General features: G+C 38.7%; 1 protein-coding gene across 2 annotated transcripts in view; it reads right to left on the bottom strand.

Annotated features, from left to right (window-relative positions):
- The window catches only part of dscamb (DS cell adhesion molecule b), a 204,371-nt gene extending 181,346 nt beyond the window's left edge, over positions 1–23,025 (bottom strand). For both annotated transcript variants that reach the window (XM_039654250.2, XM_039654251.2), the window contains exon 1: positions 22,643–23,025. In XM_039654250.2, coding sequence (XP_039510184.2) covers positions 22,643–22,685 — 43 coding nt within the window. In that variant the 5' untranslated portion in view covers positions 22,686–23,025. The remainder of the gene's footprint in view (positions 1–22,642) is intronic.
- Positions 23,026–23,273: the final 248 nt, after the last annotated feature.

The raw sequence follows: 23,273 nt of genomic DNA, 5'->3' as shown, positions 1-23,273 counted from the left end.
TACATATTTTAGCAAGTGTGTGAAAGTGAATAGCACACAATATCGGTATCAACATGAGTATCTATGGGTTCAATATGTGTCACATGACTAAACGTACGTTATCATTTTTAAATACCTCAGTTTGTGTATCCACTTTGGAGAGCGTTTTCAGAAAGCGCCGATTTCATTGTTAAAAATGCCGTTTCAGTGTGGACGGAAGGCCAAAACGGGGAGGAAAAGATGCGTTTTAAACGAAAACGTATTAATGTGGACAAGGCCATAGTGTGTGTTTGGTTCTCTTAGGCCTTTTGGTCCGGACCAAAACTGATACATTTAGTGCTACTTGTTAGTGGAAAAAGACATTTTTAACACTGACCCTAAAGATAGAAAAGCAAAAACGTTTTGACATTTCATATTTTGTCACAGACCTTATCGAATAAACAAAACAATGATATGTTTTGGGCTTAAAGGGTTAGTTCACCCAAAAATTAAAATTCTGTCAGTATTTACTCACCCTCATGTTGTTCCAACCCCGTAAGACCTTCGTTCATCTTCGAAACACAAATTAAGATATTTAAGATATTAAGATCGCTCCTGCATACAGTCCATAGGCTTCTTGAGGGACTGGCTCTTGCTGTCCCCGAAAAGTCATTAAAGACATGGTTAAAATAGTCCAAGTGACTACAGGGGCTCAATCTTAACTTTATCAAACGACGAGAACACTTTTGTGCGCAAAAAAACAACAAAAATAACGACTTTATTTCAACTATTCGTTTATTTCTCCCTCTGCGCGAGTCAGGTTACTAGTTTAATAGCGTAAGCTTCTGTTATTGTACGTCACACGCATCACACATACATGACCAGCGTCGGCCAATAGTGAGCCTACGTGTGACGTAGCTCTACGCAATCACACTACGTTAACTGACTACAGGCTCATGGAGAAGGAAGTGAATAGTTGAAATAAAGTCGTTATTTTTGTTGTTGTTTTGCGCACAAAAGTGTTTTTACGATGTTTAACGATGTTTTTTAAGTGTTTAACGATGTCTTTAATGACTTTTCGGGGACAGCAAGAGCCAGTCCCTCAAGAAGCCTATGGACTGTATGCAGGAGCGATCTTAATATCTTAAATATCTCAATTTGTGTTCTGAAGATGAACGAAGGTCTTATGGGGTTGGAACAACATGAGGGTGAGTAAATACTGACAGAATTTTCATTTTTGGGTGAACTAACCCTTTAATGTGCTCGTTGAATGCATAGCTGAGATCTCGTGAAGACTTTATAAAATGTGTAAAGGAGTCAAAACTTCGTCACACACACACAAAGATTTGCTGCGAGGAGATGCGGTTCTGATGCCTGAACTGTGATAAGCAACATCATGACTATGACGAGAAAAACAAGGTATGCTTGAGCATTTTGTCTTTTATAGGGTCGCATCTTGTGACATCACATCCTGTTTTTGGTTTGTTTAGCTTTGGTCCCAGTTGCGTTTATATTTCAGTTGAAGCACACCTTAATTAATTTGGAAGCGGGCCAAGACCCATCTTTTCAGCGGTGTCGGTCCGCTTGTTGGTGGCACCAGTGTTCAGATGACACTTATTCAAATGAACCGCACAAACAGAGCAATCACACCAGAGTTCGCTTTAATCCAACCAAACCTGCCAATAACTCAAACCAGATTAAAGGAGTAGTTAACTTTTTTTTTTTTTAACTTTTGCTGATAATTTACTCACCCCCATGTCATCCAAGATGTCCACGTCTTTCTTTCTTCAGTCGAAAATAAATTACGTTTTTTGATGAAAACATTCCAGGATTTTCTCCATATAATGGACTTCATTGGGAACCAAATGGTTCAAGGTCCAAAAGATGGTTTCAGTGCAGCTTCAAAGGCCTTTAAACGACACCAGACGATGAATAAGGGTCTTATCAAGCGAAACGATCGGCCATTTAAAAAAATAAATAACAAAGTTTAAGTTTTATAAGCACAAATGCTCGCCTTGATCAGTTCTGTGATGCGCGTTTGTGACTCTCCTGTTCGAACTCGTTCATCAAAATGAACAAATCTTTTTTCGAGTCATGACTCGAAGGGTCCTAGATAAGACCCTTATTCATCGTCTGGCGTCATTTAAAGCACTGAAACTCTCAATTGGACCTTGAACCCTTTGGTTCCCAATGAAGTCCATTATATGGAGAAAATCCTGGAATGTTTTCATCGAAAACCTTCATTTCTTTTCGACTGAAGAAAGAAAGACATGGATATCTTGGATGACATGGGGGTGAGTAAACTCCATTCGTTTCGTGTGCATCATCAGTAAGGTGTACACTGAATGTGTTGTTTTAATATCACTGTCTTTAAACCTAATAAAATCTAACCGGCCGGCCGATGAGGAAACCCTTGTTTTGCACTCGAGGGGGGTGTTCCTGATGCCACACATGAAAACTATAAATATCTCAAATGCCACGTATCTTGAGTGTCGGACACCCCACACGCGCGCTGAAACTGCACAGATCCGAGCCGATGTGGAGCTTAGCTCCAAGTCTGGTGTGGATATGTGGGATATCTGCTTGTCAGGGGCCTGGGGTAATTAAGCCTGCACTCAGCACACCGCCTGGGGGGCTTCGGGGGGGGGGGGGGGACGAGACGAGACGAGGTGCCGAAGGGAGCGGCTGGGGACGGAGGACAAGGTAGGGGTGAGCAGGACAGGGTTTTTGCCACTGTGAGTGTGCACTTCTCTCCTACAACCCCCACAGGCTTTAGCACTCGCAGCACTTGCCAAATGACTGTCTCCCAATTTGCTTTCATGAATATTAAGCAGGACATGACAGACGAGAAAATGCCCGCCGTCTGCTCGCCTGTGATATGTGCAGACAGATCGGCTCTCTGATGTCGGCGAAGGGTAAAGCGCGCCGACTGTGGCCCTGCGGTGCGCCTCTGATTCCCGTTGTCATGTTTTAAACGAGTGAACGTGAGCGGCTCGTTAAGAGCCGACTTGGCAGCGGGCTGAGATCGGAAAAAACAAAAGCGCCGCTGACTTTAATGTCTGAATTTGCCCAGCTGATGGCACGAACAAGGCTGTTAGTCAGGCAATTTTCAATCTAAGCACTTCCATATTCACAAACTTCTAAATCTATTATGGCGAACCACTTAGCCAAGCACAGCTAATATTTATCACCGATAGTGTCAGGAGCTACTGACTGACGTCTCTTAATTCCAAAAGTAATTAACAATTATCATATTAATTTAACATACACGTCGAATCCATTTCTAGACTTTTTGAGAGCGTGAACAGATGACAAACACAACTCTTTTTTTTGTGTGTGTGTTAAGAAGATACAACGATTAGCTGCCACATTTCATCAATTTCCATTTTTCAACTAGGTGTTTGGATTTAACTGATTGTTATTTACAATAATATACAAGATTCAAGTTCAACATAAGCCTATGCACATATCAATATAGTGGAGTCTATATTTTATTTAAAAACATGACCCAGTATAACATGACAAAAGTTCATTTTGATTTGTTAGCATTTGCAGAACTGACCTCAGCTATGAATGTTTGCTAATGTTCCAAATGAGATGGGTTTTTTTTCTCTGGACTCTCAAAATGTCCAGTTTTTTAATTGTTTTAAAGTCCCCCTGTAGTCAATAATTGCATCTCTTAAAACTCATCTTTGATCACCAAAATTGCATATTAAAAGAAATCCTTGAACTGTTTTTCTTTGTGCCTTAAAATATATTAAATGTGACTCTACACTCTTGCCTAATTTAGTATATGTGGTTCTATGAATATGCAAATGAGCCCCCGCCTCCACTCACTCACTCTGCTCAGAGGTCCACTTGTTGATCACACGTTGATCTAATTGGTTACAAGGTAGTTTGTGATGTCAGAAACACCAACGATTTCAAACCGTGTTTCTGAAACTGTCTTTGGTTCACTGCAGTTTTAAGGAGAAAATACTCAGCAATGCTGTCGACTGATGAATTTACACATGGTTTGTCTTAAAGCTCATAAAAAAACCACATAGACATATAAACGACTTTAAAGCAGTAATTCACTTTTCAAAAAACTTTTGCTGATAATTTACTCACCCCCATGTCATCCAAGATGTCCATGTTTTTCTTTCTTCAGTCGAAATGAAATCAAGGTTTTTGATGAAAACATTTCAGGATTTTTCTCCATATAATGGACTTTATTGGTAACCAAATGATTCAAGGTCCAAAAGACTCTTTCAGTACAAAATGAAAACTGTTCAAAGGGCTTTAAACGATTCCAGACGAATGAATAAGGGTCTTATCAAGCGAAACGATCGTTCATTTAATAAATAAACATTAAAGTTTAAGTTTTATAAGCTCAAATGCTCGCCTTGCCCTGTTCTGTGATGCGCGTTTGTGACTCTCCTGTTCGAACTCGTGCATTAAAATGAACAAATCTTTTTACGAGTCAATTCATTCGTTTCGTTCATTGAATGAACCAAATGACTCTGAAAAAGATTCATTCATTTTAATGAACGAGTTCGAACAGGAGAGTCACGAACGCGCATCACAGAACAGAGCAAGGCGAGCATTTGTGCTTATAAAACTTAAACTCTAATATTTATTTATTAAATGAGCAATCTTTTCACTTGATAAGACCCTTATTCATCGTCTGGAATCGTTTAAAGCCCTTTGAACAGTTTGCAGTTTGCACTGAAACTGTCTTTTGGACCTTGAACCATTTGGTTCCCATTGAAGTCCATTATATGGAGAAAAATCCTGGAATTTTTTCATCAAAAACCTTAATTTCTTTTCGACTGAAGAAAGAAAGTCATGGACATCTTGGATGACATGGGGGTGAGTAAATTATCAGCAAAAGTTTTTTCAAAAGTGAACTACTCCTTTAAAAGCTGGATTTTCACCAGCTTGGTTAATCGAATGGGAAAATTCCATTTGATCGTTCTTCAAACTTAGAACGTTACTTTTAAATGTTCTCTGAACGACCTGAAACAAGTAGGAACATTTAAAAAACACGTTACACTAACACACAACTGAAACGTTTAAGGAATAAAAGCTTCATGAACGATGCATAAATAAAGTTTTTGTGCTGACGTTTATTTAAAAAACAGATATCTTTGAATGAATATTTTATTAACATTACTGGAAGAACATTTGGTAACGCTTCCTTTTACAGTCCAGTTACCCATGTAAATACTATGTACTTATTTTAGTAACTACAATTACTGGGTAATAACTAGTACTAACCCTGAACCAACCCTTGTTCCATGTACTTACCTTATGTTAGCCAGTACATTCTAGGTAAGTACACTGTAAGTACTGTACTGTAAAAGGAAGCGTTACCGAACATTTGTAAGAGACCTTGCCAGAACATTAGCCATCGTCCCCTGTTAGCTGGGAAAGCGTCTGAATAAACACGAAACACATTGTCACTGGCGAATCCGGCCAATTGTGGAACAGCTGTGTCATCATCAGAGCTGGTGCAGCCGTTCGTTCTGCACAGAATGAGCTTCAAGTCAGACACTAATCTAATTCAATTCACTTATCGCCTGGTACGCAAAACATCTGCTCCAATCTGATTGGCTGGCTTTTTGTCATATTTGAGGCATTTAAGGATGTCACAAGTAATGTAACAGTATTTTGGTTTTGGTGTGAAAAAAGAAAAGAAAATCAGATCTGATATTTGGTTGGGTCTAGATATCAAATAATCTTTGATGAACAGGTGACCTTCAAAGACCACATTGCAAAGAAAGCACAGGTTTTTATTTACATTGCACGACATCAGAAAGGTCCTTCCTAAATAATCCAACTGGACTCTAGCATGTGCAATCAAACCTCTACCGATGATACAGATGCACAAAGACTTGCGTTGAATTCATACTTAAACATTGAGTACGATCAAAGCTGTAAATGTGCGTACGCACACAAAAAAAGAAGCATGAATGTCTGCGTACGAACGATCCCACGCATATTCTCTTTGTACATCCCAATTAACGTAAAATTGAGCGCACATGCACAAGCAAAAAGCCCCACCCAGTCTCCTCCCCAATTAAATCAATTTAAATGTGGTAATTAGTCCAATTTGGCAAGAGAAACCTGCAAGGCTAAAGCCAGCAAGAAATGAAATTTCACTTAAAATGACTTTAAAATGAATTTATTTCTGTAAATCAAAGCTGAATTTTCAGCATCTTTACTCATCTTCAGTGTCACATGATCCTTCAGAAATCAACCCGGTCTCATCCCAAATCGTCATATAACTGACGTTTTGGGACGTCTTTTGACCAAACGTCAATATTCGCCTTTTTAGGGCCCCCTTAAACGTCGGTAGATGAGGTTATGGGATCCTAACTCTACCCCATACCTAAACTTAACCCTAAACCTAACCCGTCACCTAACGGACGTTAAAGGTAAAGCGTCAGTTGTATGACGGCCCGGGATCGCCATCTACCGACGTTTAAGGGGGCCCTAAAAAGGCGGATATTGACGTATGGTCAAAATACGTCCCAAAACGTCAGTTATATGACGATTTGGGATGAGACTGTGTTACAGAAATCACTCTAATATGATGATTTGATGATCAAGAAACATGATTATTATCAGTGTTGAAAACAGCTGTCCTTCTGCTTCATATTTTCATGGAAACCGTGATATAGCATTTTCAGGATTCTTTAATGAATAAAAACTTAAATCAAACACATATAGAAATCGTATAATCTTTTGTTACATTATAAATGCATTTACTGGGACTTTTAAACAAATTCAATGTGTCCTTGCTGAATAAAAATATTACTTTCTTTTTTTTACCTTTACTCACCGAATTAATGAAGTTTCTTTTCGACTGAAGAAAGAAAGTCATGAACATCTTGGATGACATGACGTGGGCTCGTTGAAGACCAGGGGCCTTATGTATCAACACTGCGTACGTACAAAAACACGACGTACGCCAGTTTTCACGTTCACGGCCAGATGTACTAACAGTGAAATTAACGTAAGAATGTGCGTTTTTTTGCCTTGAATTTTGTCCGTTGGCGACTCATAGAGGCAATAAAGTGAAGTGGCAAACATTACACTAAGAATTGTTCTGTCGCACCACCAGCTGTCAGATATTGCTTAATACTATCTCAAATACTGTATCAATTACAAATTATGTCACATGAGTCTTATTAAAGTATTCTATTATGCAATTAAGTAAGAACATACAGTGCAAACCCGTCTAGCAATGGCAGCGTTGGCTTAGGAATAAAAAATAAATTAAGGTTTTTGATGAAAACATTCCAGGATTTTCTCCATATAATGGACTTCAATGGGAACCAAATGACAGTTGGTTCCAAAAGACAGTTTCAGTACAAACTACAAACTGTTCAAAGGGCTTTAAAAGATTCAAGATGATGAATAAGGGTCTTATCTAGCGAAACGATCGCTCATTTAAAAAATAAATAACAAAGTTTAAGTTTTATAATGCTTGCCTTGCTCTGTTCCGTGTTGCGCGTTTGTGACTCTCCTGTTCGAACTCGTTCATCAAAATGAAAAAAAAATGTCCGAGTCATTTGGTTCATTCAACGAACGAAACGAATGAATTGACTGGGATTTGTTCATTTTGATGAAGGAGTTCGAGTTCGAGCTTGATAAGACCCTTATTCATCGTCTCGAATCGTTTAAAGCCCTTTGAACAGTTTGCACTGAAACTCTCATTTGGATCTTGAACCGTTTGGTTCCCATTGAAGTCCATTATATGGAGAAAAATGCTGAAATGTTTTCATCAAAAACCTTAATTTCTTTTCAACTGAAGAAAGAAAGACATGGATATCTTGGATGACATGGGGGTGAGTAAATTATCAGCAAAAGTCTTTTCAAAAGTGAACTAATCCTTTAAGGTTTTGGAGGAAAACATTCCAGGATTTTTTTTCCAAATAGTGGATTTCAAAGGTTCAAATGTCAGTTTCAGTGAAGCTTCAAAGATCTCTACACGATCCCAGCTGAGGAATATCTAGAGAAACAATTGGCCATTTTCTAAAAAAATAAACATTTATATACTTTTAAACCACAAATGCTCGTCTTGCACGTCCACGACTTTACATTTCACGTTGGATGGGTCAGGCGGTAACCTGGCGCAAGCGGAAAATATAGGGCGAAAAACTCGAAATCATTTGACATCATTGTTTTAGCTTTTTTTTTTTTTTGTAACTGGCATTTGACTACATCTTTGCACCTTGGCTTTGTAAGCACTTATGTACTGTGTGGCGCATCGCAAGTGCAAAACGAGCCTTTGTGGTCAAAAAGTATAAATATTTTGATTTTTATTGGAAAATGGCCGATGGTTTCTCTAGAAAAGACCATTATTCCTCAGCTGGGATCGTGGAGAGATCTTTGAAGCTGCAATTTGGACTATATGGAGAAAAATCCTAGCAATGTTTTCATCAAAAACCTTAATTTCTTTTCAACTGAAGAAAGAAAGACATGAATATCTTGGATGACATGGGCGGTGAGTATCAGGGAATTTTCATTCTGAAGTGAACTAATCCTTTAACAGTCCGACCTCCACTCACGCTTACAAATCTCCACCCAAGGGCCTGCGGTCAGCGAGTGAGCGGCACATCATGGTCCCATCACAGAAAGACAAATCTCTTTCCTGAACATTCACTGTTCGGGAATGATCTTCCTAACCCTACCCGAACAGACGTATCCCAGCTGAGACCTCATCTTTTCCATCAACACTTAACTCAATGTTGAGTCAAAAGATGGTTTCTGTGCTTTCACTGTTTCTCTCCCTGTGAAACGTAGTACCAGCACTTCTCATGTTATTGCCTGCTTAGGATGAATTGCTTTGTTGCATTAGTCATTTGTAAGCCGCTTTGGATAAAAGCACCTGCTAAATGAATACATTTAAAGGTAGATATAAATATATGAATAATGCCTACAGTAACAGTGTGTATTCAGTCAAAAGAGGAGCTCACATTAAAGGGATAGTTCACCCAAAAATGAACATTCTGTCAGTATTTATTCACCCTCATGTTGTTCCAACCCCGTAAGACCTTCGTTAATCTTCAGAACAAAAATTAAGATGTTTTTGATTAAATCTGAGAGCCGGATCACTCCTGCATACTAGTCCATAGGCTTCTTGAGGGATTGAAACTTGCCGGCCTCGAAAAGTTATTAAAGACATCGTTAAAATAGTCCAAGTGACTACAGTGGCTCAATCTTAACTTTATCAAGCGACAAGAACACTTTTTTGTCCGCAAAAACAAACATAAATAACGACTATTCATGTCCTTATTTGTGGGCCTCAAGTCAGGTTACTAGTTTAATAGCGTAAGCTTCTGTTATTGTACGTCACACGCATCACACACATGACCAGCGTCGGCCAATAGTGAGCCTACGTGTGACGTAGCTCTACGCTATCACACTATGGTAACTGACTAGAGGCCCATGGAGAAGGAAGTGAAAAGTTGAAATAAATTCGTTATTTTTGTTTGTTTTTGCGTCGCTTGATAAAGTTAAGATTGAGCCACTGAAGTCAGTTGGACTATTTTAACGATGTCTTTAATAACTTTTCGAGGCCGGCAAGTTTCAATCCCTCAAGAAGCCTATGGACTAGTGTATGGAGGAGTGATCCAGCTCTCAGATTTCGTTAAAAATATCTTAATTTGTGTTCCGAAGATGAACTTGAGGGTCCTGACAACTGATAATTTTCATTTTTGGGCTGGTTACGTCACAGCGGCGAGTGAGACGAAGGCTGTCTCAATTCAAAGGCTCAATTCAATTTCAGTCTTTTACTGGTACATGTACCAATGATTATTTTTGTAACCACTAAATGTTATCTGGTTAGCAGATTAACATGATGTGAGCTATATTTCTTCTCAACCTTTAAGAAAATGTGTCTAATCAATAAAATCTGACTTCTAATCTTGGCGCTTTCTAAATAAGAGTCTGTCATTGGACGGGGTAGAGAGAATAAAAAATTAGGGGATACAAGAGCTCTTTAGTGGGAAGTCAAAACTCCTCTGTCAACATACAGAGAAGCCTCTATCAAACGGCTCAAAGGAGAGACTATGAGACCGGTGTCCAGAGAGGCCGTCCTGCCTCAACGCTTCATAATGATGTAGAGCATCTTAACAAACAAGCATCCTGCCCTCATTAGAGCCAGCGAGAGGTTCAACAAGAGCCCTCATTGTGGTCAGCGCGATCGACTCCGGATAGTAGCTTTTCCCCCAGCTTGGCACGTGAAACTGTTCTGGGTTCAGTAAAAGACTTCCTCTGTGTCGTCTTTATTATGGTGCAGGTGTCTGTTTCAATAGCATCTGTACACATCCGTCTATGTGAGCTCGCAAAGGCTAATGCCCAGCTCGGTTAGCTGTGTGCGCTAGTCAACTTGCAGCACAACGATGCCAAACATCACGGTCCACCTGGTCATTACTGAGCCATTCCTATATAAGACAATATTTCATTATCTCTACAACACAAATGATATATGATGATTAATGACACTGATGCTAGACTTTGGATTCCTCACCAGATCTAGTTTCAGTAGTGTGGTATTCAGTATAAGTGATACAAACAAAAGACCATAGTAACCTTGTAACATTAGCTTGCTGACTTTGCAACTGATCACGTCATTGATAAGAAAATGGCTTTCATAAAGTAAACGCTATGGTTTTGTCAGAGCCATGGTGTAGCATGAATCCACTGATTTTATCACCAGAGACTATTAAGCTTTTTACTAAATTAAGATTTTTTTCTGTCCCATTGAAATTGACATTCATTGTCCCATTTTTTTAAGCCAACATGAATTTCACATTATTCCAAGTCTAAAACAATGTTTATCTATGTAATCTTTCAAGAAAGAAAGAAAGAAAGAAAGAGAAGGGGTTGTCAATCCTATATGGTGTACACATTTTGGGATACTGGTCAGGACCCATGACTCATGACATATTGAGACACTGGTTAGGACCCTGACTCATGACACATTGGGACACTGGTCAGGACCCTGACTCATGACACATTGGGACACTGGTCAGGACCCTGGCTCGCGACACATTGGGACACTGGTCAGGACCCCGACTTGCGACACATTGGGACACTGGTCAGGACCCTGACTCGCAACACATTGGGACACTGGTCAGGACCCTGACTCATCATGACACATTTTGGGACACTGCACAGGACCCCGACTCGCGACACATTGGGACACTGGTCCGGACCCAGACTTATCATGACACATTTTGGGACACTGGTCAGGACCCTGACTCATGACACATTGGGATACTGGTCAGGACCCTGACTCATGACACATTGAGACACTGGTCAGGACCCCGACTTGCGACACATTGGGATACTGGTCAGGACCCTGACTCATCATGACACATTGGGACACTGGTCAGGACCCTGACTCATGACACATTGGGATACTGGTCAGGACCCTGACTCATGACACATTGAGACACTGGTCAGGACCCCGACTTGCGACACATTGGGATACTGGTCAGGACCCCGACTCGCGACACATTGGGACACTGGTCAGGACCCCGACTCGCGACACATTGGGTCACTGGTCAGGACCCCGACTCGCGACACATTGGGACACTGGTCAGGACCCCAACTCGCGACACATTGGGACACTGGTCAGGACCCCGACTCGCGACAGATTGGGACACTGGTCAGGACCCCGACTGACAACACATTGGGACACCGGTCAGGACCCTGACTCGTGACACACTGGGACACTGGTCAGGACCCTGACTCATGACACATTGGGACACTGGTCAGGACCCTGACTCGTGACACACTGGGATACTGGACAGGACCCTGACTCACGACACATTGGGACACTGGTCAGGACCCTGATTCGTGACACATTGGGACACTGGTCAGGACCCCGAATCGCAACACATTGGGACTCTGGTCAGTACCCTGACTCACAACACATTGGGACACTGGTCAGTACCCTGACTCGTGACACATTGGGACACTAGTTAGGACCCTGACTCACGACACATTGGGACGCTGGTCAGGACCCTGACTCGTGACACATTGGGACATTGGTCAGGACCTTGACTCACGACACATTGGGACACTGGTCAGGACCCTGACTCGTGACACATTGGGACACTGGTCAGGACCCCGAATCGCAACACATTGGGACACTGGTCAGGACCCTGACTCGGGACACATTGGGACACTGGTCAGGACCTCGAAGTGCAACATATTGGGAGACTGTTCAGGACCCTGACTCATGACACATTGGAAAACTGGTCAGGACCCTGACTCGTGACACATTGGGACATTGGTCAGGATCCCGACTCATGACACATTGGGAGACTGGTCAGGACCCCGACTCGCGACACATTGGGACACTGGTCAGGACCCTGACTCGTGACACATTGGGACATTGGTCAGGACCCTGACTCATGACACATTGGGACACTGGTCGGGACCCTGACTCGTGACACATTGGGACATTGGTCAGGACCCTGACTCATGACACATTGGGACACTGGTCAGGACTTCGAAGCACAACATATTGGGAGACTGGTCAGGACCCTGACTCGTGACACATTGGGACACTGGGCAGGACACCGAATCGCAACACATTGGGACACTGGTCAGGACTTCGAAGCACAACATATTGGGAGACTGGTCAGGACCCTGATTCGCGAAACATTGGGACACTGGTCAGGACCCTGACTCGTGACACACTGGGACACTGGTCAGGACCCCCAATCGCAACACATTGGGACACTGGTCAGGACCCCAAATCGTAACACATTGGGACACTGGTCAGGACCCTGACTCGTGACACATTGGGACACTGGCCAGGCCCCCGACTCACGACACATTGGGACACTGTTCAGGACCCCGACTCGTGACACATTGGGAAACTGGTCAGGACCCCGAATCGCAACACATTGGGACACTGGTCAGGACCCTGACTCACGACACATTGGGACACTGGTCAGGACGCTGACTCACGACACATTGGGACATTGGTCAGGACCTCGAAGTGCGACATATTGGGAGACTGGTCAGGACCCTGACTCGCAACACATTGGGATACTGGTCAGGACCCTGACTCGCAACACATTGGGATACTGGTCAGGACCCTGACTCACGACACATTGGGACATTGGTCAGGACCTCGAAGTGCGACATATTGGGAGACTGGTCAGGACCCTGACTCGCAACACATTGGGATACTGGTCAGGACCCTAAATCGCAACACATTGGGACACTGATGACATTATTCTACCTGGTGACATGAGTACGTCTTCATTGTACAAGTCACTACTGGTATTTATGAACAACAGCAGAACTGATATCTTTCTGACTTAATAGTGTTACTTGTAATGCATTAAAAGTGATGTGAGTTAAGTAATTAGATTACTTTTTTCAAGTAACTAGTAAAGTTACACATTACTTTTCAATTCAGAACAACATACCCAAGTTACTTTTTAAATAAGTAATGAGTAAGTTGTGTGTGAACATGATGATTATTGTAGTTCTAAATACATGCATGAACATGCATTTACTCATCTCACTTTAACAAAAACAGATTCAGTATTCCATAATGGGAATTGGGACACTGTTCTTATTGTAAGATGAATCAATGCTGTAGAAGTATTTTGCATGCTTGGTTCATGTTAACTAAGGTAGATTACTAACGTTAACCAACTCTTATTGTGTGTTACCCTTAAATGTTACTAAGTAATTAGTTACTTTTTAAGGAGAAATGTATTATTATAATGCATCCTTTTAAAGTTAATTTTATGATATACTTGGCTTGTTAACATTTCTGCAAGGATTCGGCGATTGAGACAGCACTTGAAGGGTTGTTCACCCAAAAATTGCTCCTCATTTATTCACCCTGCCTTGTATGAGTTTCTTTGATCTGTTGAACACAAAAGAAGATATTTTGAAGAATGTTGGTAATCGAACAGTTGATGGACCGCGCAGACCTCCATTATAGGAGAAATAAGTCAATGGAGTCCAACAACTGTTTGATTACCAACATTCTTCATAGTATCTTCTTTTGAAAAAGAAACTCATACAGGTTTGGAACAACATGAGGGTGAATAAATGTTCATTTTTGGGTGAACTATACCTTTAAAATGGCCAACTCCCTGATTACTGACCCAGCGAGCTGATTGAGACGCCCCCATGAGTTTCTTCAAATTACCATGAAATGATTTTCTTCAGAATCAAGCAAAATTTCCCCAAAATTCACATTATCATAATGCAAAAAAAAACCCCAATCCCATTCTCATTACTGTAATCCAAAAGGTAATTACAGTACCATTATTACAATAGAGAAATGAAATCATCTTGTCTGTTAACTACTGGATTTGAATAAGAAAACAATATTTTAATTTTAAAGATAATACCACAATGCAAATAATAATATTAATAATAAAATTATGGTGAACACAGGTAAATTGTAAGCCAAAATGCCCAATTATCCCGAATTAACCCTAATTGAGCTCACTACATTTTCTTCAAGCAAAATATAATTTATTTTACTTATGATTTTAGAATAATATATAACCTGCCCATTTTTTTTTTTTTTTTTTTTTGATGAACAGGTTTTGTGTTTGTGTGTTGTTTTTTTGGTTCCAGTAACAAAGTGGTCCACGTCCATCTGTAGGGCTACAGCGCTATGGTGTTTTCTGAAGGAAGGACACAGTACCCCCCCCCCACACACACACACACACACCCCTCTTCTCTGCAGAGTGTTTCTCTTTCCATCTCAGGTTGTCACGCCCCCCCCCCCTTCCCCCTTCTTCTTCTTCATCATGTGTGCTAGCAAGGTGACAGGAGACCGCTGCTCCACACAACCAAAGCCAGCCAGCCAACCGAGCAGACACAAATATATTCAGAGCATTTAGTACCCTGGATTAATCGAATTATAATTTAATCATCTGATCAAACAGCAATTAGCATAATCACTTGTGGGGAACAGCTGATAGAGGAGAGAGAGCAACACATAATAAACCTCAGGCAACTGCCGCTCTAATGAGACATTTAACTGCTAAAACACACATCAGAAAGCAACATCTTCATGCGTTCTGGAGCTGAGACAGTAGTTATGAGCTGAAGGACAGTAATGCGTTTCAAACGCAGACATTTAATAGGGAAAAAATGCATTACATTTTATATATATATAAGCGGTCTATATATGTGCAAACTGAGAACACAATTATTATGCGACATTTGTAATGCAAAAAACTGTCATTAAATCCACTCTTAGAAAAAAATGATTCATTGGGGTTCTATATATGAGGCATAGGGTTCTTTACTCAACTCCAAAAGAACCTTTTATGCTAAAAAAATGTTCTATAATGACAAGAAAAAACCTTTTTGGCACAAAGGTTCTTAACTGTAAAAAAATATTGTTGGTTTAACTTAAAAATGAAGGAACCTGGTTGCCTTAAAATGTTAAGTTCACTGAAATGGAAAAATTGAGTTAATACAATGAAGGAGATTTAATCAGCAGAAACTCAAAAACATTATGTTACCTGAACTACATAAATTATTTAAGTTGATTAGATAAAAGAAAAAATGTTGTGATTACAAATCCTGAAAATATATTTACGGTGTTTATAGGCTACTTTTACATTATTCTGCAACATTTTGTAGTTGAAATTTATTAAACTGTTGTAGCAACTTAATATCACACTGATTTTTGGAGGAGACAACCTGAAATGGCACTCTTCGTGTGATATTGATTAACTACATAAAATGATAGAAATATATACATTTTCTAACCCCCATATCTTGAATTTTGTGATCATTCACATGCATTCATAAATACATTTTAGGGTCTTGATGTTTGTCAATAATATGAAATATATAATCCGGAAAGGACAAAACTAACGATAATGAATTAACCCAAAAGGTTCTATATAGAACCCTTTTCCTGGTTCTTATTATTGAGCTCTTAAAAAGGGTTCTGTTTAGAACCTATTATAGGGGTTCCAAATACGTAGCGCTAATAGAACCCTTTCTTCTAAGAGTGTACATTTAACAAATTGATTTAAACTTTGTGATTTTACAGCATTTACAGTCATGGTTATGATGGTCAAATATTGGACATGGGAATATGAAAGCCATATTGATCCTGAATACTGATACCGCAACAAAGACCTTCTGCATTTGGTTGATGGAAATGCAGTGAAGAAGATATACATGAATAATGTCGAAATGAATAAGAACAAAACGCATGACCACATCACGGCTCCACAAACATGGCAGACATCTGGCGAAAGTGGCAGTGCTCTGAAAGGGGGCAGCTAAAAATACCGAGCACCAACTCGGTCTTACATCTTACAGTCTATGCCATGTTTAAAAATATATCACGATGTTGAGAAAGCAAGCTCTGGTCATTTGTCACCCTGTCACTTTCTCCCACCTAGGTCAGAGATGCCTCAGCCTACATTCCTCTCTATGCCTCTCTTTTTAGAAATAACAAGACAGCGGTGGGGGGGAGCACATGAACGCTGAGATGCAGAGATACAAGTCATGGGATGCTGTCTTACTGAAGGCCTTGATGACAGACACGTTCATTTGGTTTGATGGATACTTGCTTGATGTCATTTGCACATATTGTAAAGACAAAGCAATGCATAAAACAATAAATAAGGAGGTTTTTCTTTATTTTATTTTTTTACAGAGTCCTCGTCCATACTTATTTTATCAATTTTTTCTAATTTGACATAATAACCCTATCTATATATGAAGAGTTCAGATGCAAAAGCCTCTAAATGCCATTTGAAATTTTCTTCTTTAATGATAATTTTTTATCAAACTTGTATATTTAAGTTCAGTAATTTCACTTGAATGGCAATGATAATTACCTATTAATTGTTATTTAAGTGAAATTACTGAAGTTTGATAAAAAATCATCATTAAAGAAGAAAATTTCAAATGGCATTTAGAGGCTTTTGCATTTGAACTCTTCATATATACCTTATATAACCTTATATATATATATATATATATATATATATACTTATGTAACCTTATACAGCCCTATATATATATATATATATATATATATATATATATATATATATATATAAAAATACACACACATGCATGTATATATTTCAGAAAATGTGTTATTCATGTATAAAATATTTATATTTATATAATATAGATTATGTATTTATATATATATATATATATATATATATATATATATATATATATATATATATACAGAATTTAAGCGCAAATAATTATTAAATATATACATGCATGCATAGGTATTTATATATACAAAATAATTATATACAGCACACACAAATATATTATGTAAAGACAGACTTTTATTTTGGATGCGATTAATCGCAATAATTTTTGCACAGCCCTAATATATATATATATATATATATATATATATATATATATATATATATATATATATATAACCTTTATAACCCTACACTCTAAAAAATGCTGGGTTGTTTTAACCCAATTTTGGGTCAAATATGGACAAACCCAAAATGTTGGGTTAAAAATGTAATGTAAAAATTTAACCCAACGGCTGGGTTAGTCCATATTTTACCCAAAGTTGGGTTAAAACAACCCAGCATTTTTTAGAGTGTATGTATATACACACATTTCTAGAGTCTCAGACATAAGAAAGCCTCTTGGAGTGTGTTTTGAGAGTGTATAGTTTCTATAAAATATAACTAGCTCAAATAGAGAAATTATGATTATAGAACATTAAATTAATTTTTTCACGGTCAAGGCAAGTAACACATTTACTTACTTTCCTATCAAAAAAGGAGTAGGTTTTCTTTAATTTTTACATCTCATTTTAAGTCCTCATCCATTACTTATTTTGTCACTTTTTTAAGTACTATCCAATGTGATATAACCCTATATTGTTTATATCTATATATATATATATATATATATATATATATATATATATATATATATATAATTAAAAAAAATTTATATACATTTCTAGAGTCTCAGAAATAAGCAAGACTCTTGGAGTGTGTTTTAAAAGTGTGGTTTCTATTAAATATAACAAGCTCATATAGAAAAATAATAATTATTAAAAAAAGTTTTCACGTTAAAAGGAAGAGACACATTTCCTTTCTTTCCTCTCTCCGAGTGTTAATACGAAGGACGAGAAACCTCTTTTTAGGAGCTACATTTAAATGTAATAAATTACGAATTAAATAGAAATAAGATTTGTTGAAGATGGTTCCCTTAAATGTGCATGCTTTTAAAACTAAATATAGTCCCAGCTATTAATCCAGCACCAACAAAAAATCCCAATAAACTTAAATAATCAATTCACGAGTAAATTTACAGTATAAAATTCATACCTAAAAAAAATAAAACTTGCATCACGATGTGACAGGACAACTGTTTCCCCACGTTGTCCTCAAAACGACCTCTAAACACGTCCGTCCTCTAACAGTCTTTCTCAGTCAACAAATCAGCTCATTTCATCACTAATATGCTTTTTGGCATCTCGTGGTTGAATTGCACTGATATCAACAACACTTTACATTACAGTCATTCATGCATCCTTAAGTGATAAGGATACAGTCCTTAAGTATAAGCACATAAAAAACACTGTAATCTAATATTATCCAAAAACAAACAGTGAAATCAGTGGGATCTTGATGAAAAGATCCTGTTATGCCACATGTGGCAAACAGCTAAACTGCTGTAAAAAAAATGACACTGTGAATTGCAACATAAATATGTACTTGAGGATTGGGGGGGGGGGGGGGTTGTTGAGGATGCGAACTCCAAATCTTTAAATAGGTAATGGAGGATTGCAGGGCGCAGGTCTTACAGGACTATCTCACAAACCGGAACAGATGGGCCTCTAATCAGCAAACTGCCTTAATTGCCCCCAATAGATTAACAGTTGCACACAGCCAAATTTAGTCAAATCACTCCTCGCACTTCTCCTTACTCTTGAAGGAATCCCGCCTAAACCTGAAATGAAGTCATTATTCTGGATCATATCGTTCTGATTGCTCGGTGTGATTCAGTTAGCGCGAGGACTGAATAATCCCCAATAACAACGGCATGTTTTTGCGCGGGATTTAGCCGGCTGAGATTATAATCCTCTGCGAGACTTGCATGTGTTTTTGTGGACAACAAGTGACGGATTATCGTTTGAGAGTAACAGATCCGAGGCAGTTACCTTATAGTCCCTTATTGCTTTTCCTCTGTTTTGCTTTAAATCGAGGTGATGAAACAATTTTTAAGGTGTCATTGTTACTGTTACTGTAAGTACTGAGTAATATTCAGCAACTACATGTATAAAAAATGCTGGGTTGTTTCAACCCAAATTTGGATAAAATATGGAGAAACCCAAATGTTGGGTTAAAAATGCAATTTAAAAAAAAATTGAATGTGAAAGTTGTAGGGCTGTCAAGCGATTAATCGCGATTAAACGCATTCAAAATAAAAGTTTGTGTTGACATAATATATGTGGGTGCACTGTGTATAATTATTTTGTCTATATATATATAAATACAAACACATGCGTGTATATTTAAGAAAAAAATATTATATATATATAAAATATATAATATAAATTATATATAAATCTATACATGAAAATATTTCTTAAATATATACAAGCATGTGTGTGTATTTATATATATAAAATAATTATACATACTAGACAGCGCTAGAAAGTTGAAGTTGGATTAAAATTTGAAATTACATTTTTAACCCAACATTTGGGTTTGTTTTACCCAAATTTGGGTACAAACAAACCCAGCATTGGGGTAGGATTAGGATCTGGTTGAGGGTTAGTTGTTAGTTGGTAAATACATGTTTTCATGATTTGTAATCACACACTGGGTAATAACAATGCTGGGTTGTTTTAACTCAACTTTGGGTCAAACCCAAATGTTGGGTTAAAAATCTAATTAAAAAATGTAACCCAATGGCTAGGTTTGTCCATATTTGACCCAAAGTTGGGTTAAAACAACCCTGTAAAAAAATATTTTCAAGATTTGTTATCACAACATTTTCTCTTTTGTCAAATCAACTTAATTTATTTAGTTCAGATAACTTCTTATTTTGAGTTTCTGATTATTACATCAATCTTTTTCATTGTATTAACTCACTTTTTCCATTTTAATCAACTTAAAATGTTAAGGCAACCAGGTTACTTAATTTTTTAAGTTAAACCAACAATATTTTTTACAGTGCATTTTTTTCTCTTTTGTCAAATCAACTTCAATAATTTATGTGGTTCAGATAACATCAGATTTTGAGTTTCTGATGATTCTGGAACTCAATTTTTCCATTTCAATGAACTTAAAAATTGTAAGGCAACCAGGTTACTTCATTTTTTAAGTTAAACCAACAATTTTTTACAGTATATGCACAACATGGCTGTCATGCACATGCAACAGTTTTAAATGTTCAATTTTTCAATCAAGAATTTTTTGATTTGATAATCTTTGATGAAAACATGTTTGATGAAAACATCTTGTTACCTAAACGGTAACAAGATGCCTATTCAACCGATGCTCTTTTATTGTACGTCAGGGGTCATTCATTCACACACACACACACACACACACACACAAAACGGCCTTATTTGATGCGTGACTATGGCTCTAATAATAGAGGTTTCCATAGTGACAGGCCAAGCAGCATGTGATAAACCTTCTAGACTAGAGGCTCGAATGTTCTAGAATACAGTTGCTTTCTGAGATGAGAAAGTGGCCGCTTACTGTATAACGGGAAGGTTATGTTCATCATTCTCAGACCATAGAAAAAGGGGCACAGACTACGCTAGTTATAATCATAACTTTTCCCCAATTAACAAATTAGCATGTTAAGATGTCAACAGCTACCTTTAAAACCCCTGCAGGTTTTATAGGAATACAGAGAAATAGCCAAAACACACAGAAAAGCTACAGAAGGCGTCGGGCGATGGTGACGGATGAGTTCCTACTGCTCTTTTATGAGTTTCAGCTGAGGCAGGGTGGCGCAATTTCAATTCAAAGTTATTACAAAATGCATCTCAATATTTTTTTTTTTATATATAATTTCATAATTCGCCCCGAGTGAGAAAAGCCTCAGCGTTTGGAGCTCAAACAGCAAGAGTGCAGGGTGCATTTATCTCCCTCCTCTGAAGAAGGGGATTATTCTGTTGTTTTCTTTCGTAACATCCTCACCGCCTCAAAATGACTGCCATTCAAAGCTTCACATTGAGGACTCACTCCAGCGTTTTGCCAATAGCCATTTTTTTTTTTTTTGTTGTTGTTGGTCCAAGCATGGGTCTCGGTTTTTCCGCCTCGTGCAGTAACCTTCCCTCGACAATGTCTGTCTGTCTGCAATTTTTCGAGAAGATAAGTGTATTTTCTCGTCTCGCTTGATTCTGTTTTTCCCTCCATGGCTCCCTCCTTACGTACACACCCTTCCATGTTTGCACCTACTGACCATCTCGCCAGTTTTGCTGGCGAATCACACCTTTTTACACCGCTGTGAAGATGCAGGACTGAGAACAGGTGAAATAAGGCATAATCGGCCTTTTAAAACATAAAGATGGCTTTAAATTTATAGCTGCACACACACACATCCACGCAGGCGCAGTCCCTTAAGTACACACACACACACTTATCAAGGCGTTGTGTAGTATTTTTCATCCACTTCCCTGCATTTGTCTTAAGGACTATTTTTTTTTTTAATCACTGATTAATTTGTGTTTGCTTCATATTAAAATCTCATTTTAGATATATGCAAATCCAAATGAGCATCGAGCTAAACACATCTTTTGTTTTTAAAGACTTGAAATTTGCCATTTAAGAAATTTTGCAAAAACAGACAGGCCTGCATAATTTGTGTTTTATTCGTGTTTAGTTTCAATTTAATCATATTTAATTTTCTCTACTGTGAAGCTCAAGTGTACAGCAGGGGTGTATTACAAAAATAACTGAATGCAATAACTTCATTTGACGTGCCCGGATGAAATATTGAAATATTCACGGGGTTAATTGTGCGCCGTCAAAGGATTGTGATCATACAATAAACCAATTAAATAGGCTACTATTCATCGGTTTCGTTATAATCATCGTAAATAAACAAAGCCTTTATAAATTAAACGATATATTGCAGCCAATAATTAAATTAAATTTGAGTTGGTTGATTTAAAACAGTTGTACGGGTGGGGAAGGGCGCAGCACACATAACCAATTTAAAATACGTAAGTCATTATAGATAGAAAAAAAAAAGGGGGGGGGGCACCTTTAAAATACGATATGCAACACTGAAAATCGAAAGCACATGGATGAGTAGCTTCTACAACACTCCGTGTGATAAACAAGAGGTCACGTTCATTAACATCTTCCCATGCGTAAAACAACCGACAAGAAACCTGTGCAATACCTGCCGGTGGCCCCTGTGTGTGTGTGTGTGTGCCTTATATGAGGCTTTTTGCAGTACGCAGTGCTTATAGTGCTGGCATCATCAAGGCCATAATGTGACTAATGTAAGGTGTTTTTTTTTTCCACCCATAAATGACTAGAGGAGGGGAACTCTCCCAGCCTATAGGTGACCCCCATGACACCATTAAAATTCTTGAAATGAATTTGCATACAGTACACCCTTTCCTGAATGTCCTGATGAGGGTAAATTAAGTTTGAAATTATGAAGAAGGGGAAAAAAAATGAAGACTAACCATTCAGGATGCTCTGGAGAAAGAGAAATGCCAATATCCACATGCCCCGCTGCGTTCAATCCCCAAGCTAGATTTTCCTCTTTTCACTCCGCACACTTTGTCCACAGCTTTTTTCCTGATCCCCCACTCAGAATGCCAACAGTCAGGTTAAAACAAAAGCCAGTCCAGGTTTCCTGTGCCAGCGACTTGATAGGATCTCCACCGTGCGTATTATGTGCGCGCTTTTGCGCCCGGTCGTTGCGCATGAAGGATGTGCGGATGTTCTATAGTGTGATTGTCTTGGTTAAAGCTCGGATGCTCTCCGGATGCTGCTGTGCTTCGGGGGGGTTGGGGGGGGTGGGGGGGGGGTGATGCTGGATGCTGGATGCAGGTGCGATGCTGATTCAGGAGCGCCTTTCAACGGAGCAGATGGTGATGCGGGAGGAGAAAGAAAACTTTCAAAGCAAATGCAACGGTGCCGTTCGAGCGTGTCATTTAAACCAAGGGGAACCAAATATTGTTGAAAAAAGGGAAAAAAAAGGAACTAAACAGGGGAGTATAAACCATAGATGTTTAATCAGAAATGGGAATGGAAAGAAAGTCCGGAAAAGCTGAAGCGGCAGGAACAAAGGTGAGATCCCAGAGTCAGACC

This window comes from Pimephales promelas, chromosome 16 (assembly GCF_988280905.1).
Source record: "Pimephales promelas chromosome 16, fPimPro1.hap1.1, whole genome shotgun sequence".
Taxonomy (NCBI): Eukaryota; Metazoa; Chordata; class Actinopteri; order Cypriniformes; family Leuciscidae; genus Pimephales; species Pimephales promelas.
This window is presented reverse-complemented; position numbering and strand designations above follow the sequence as displayed.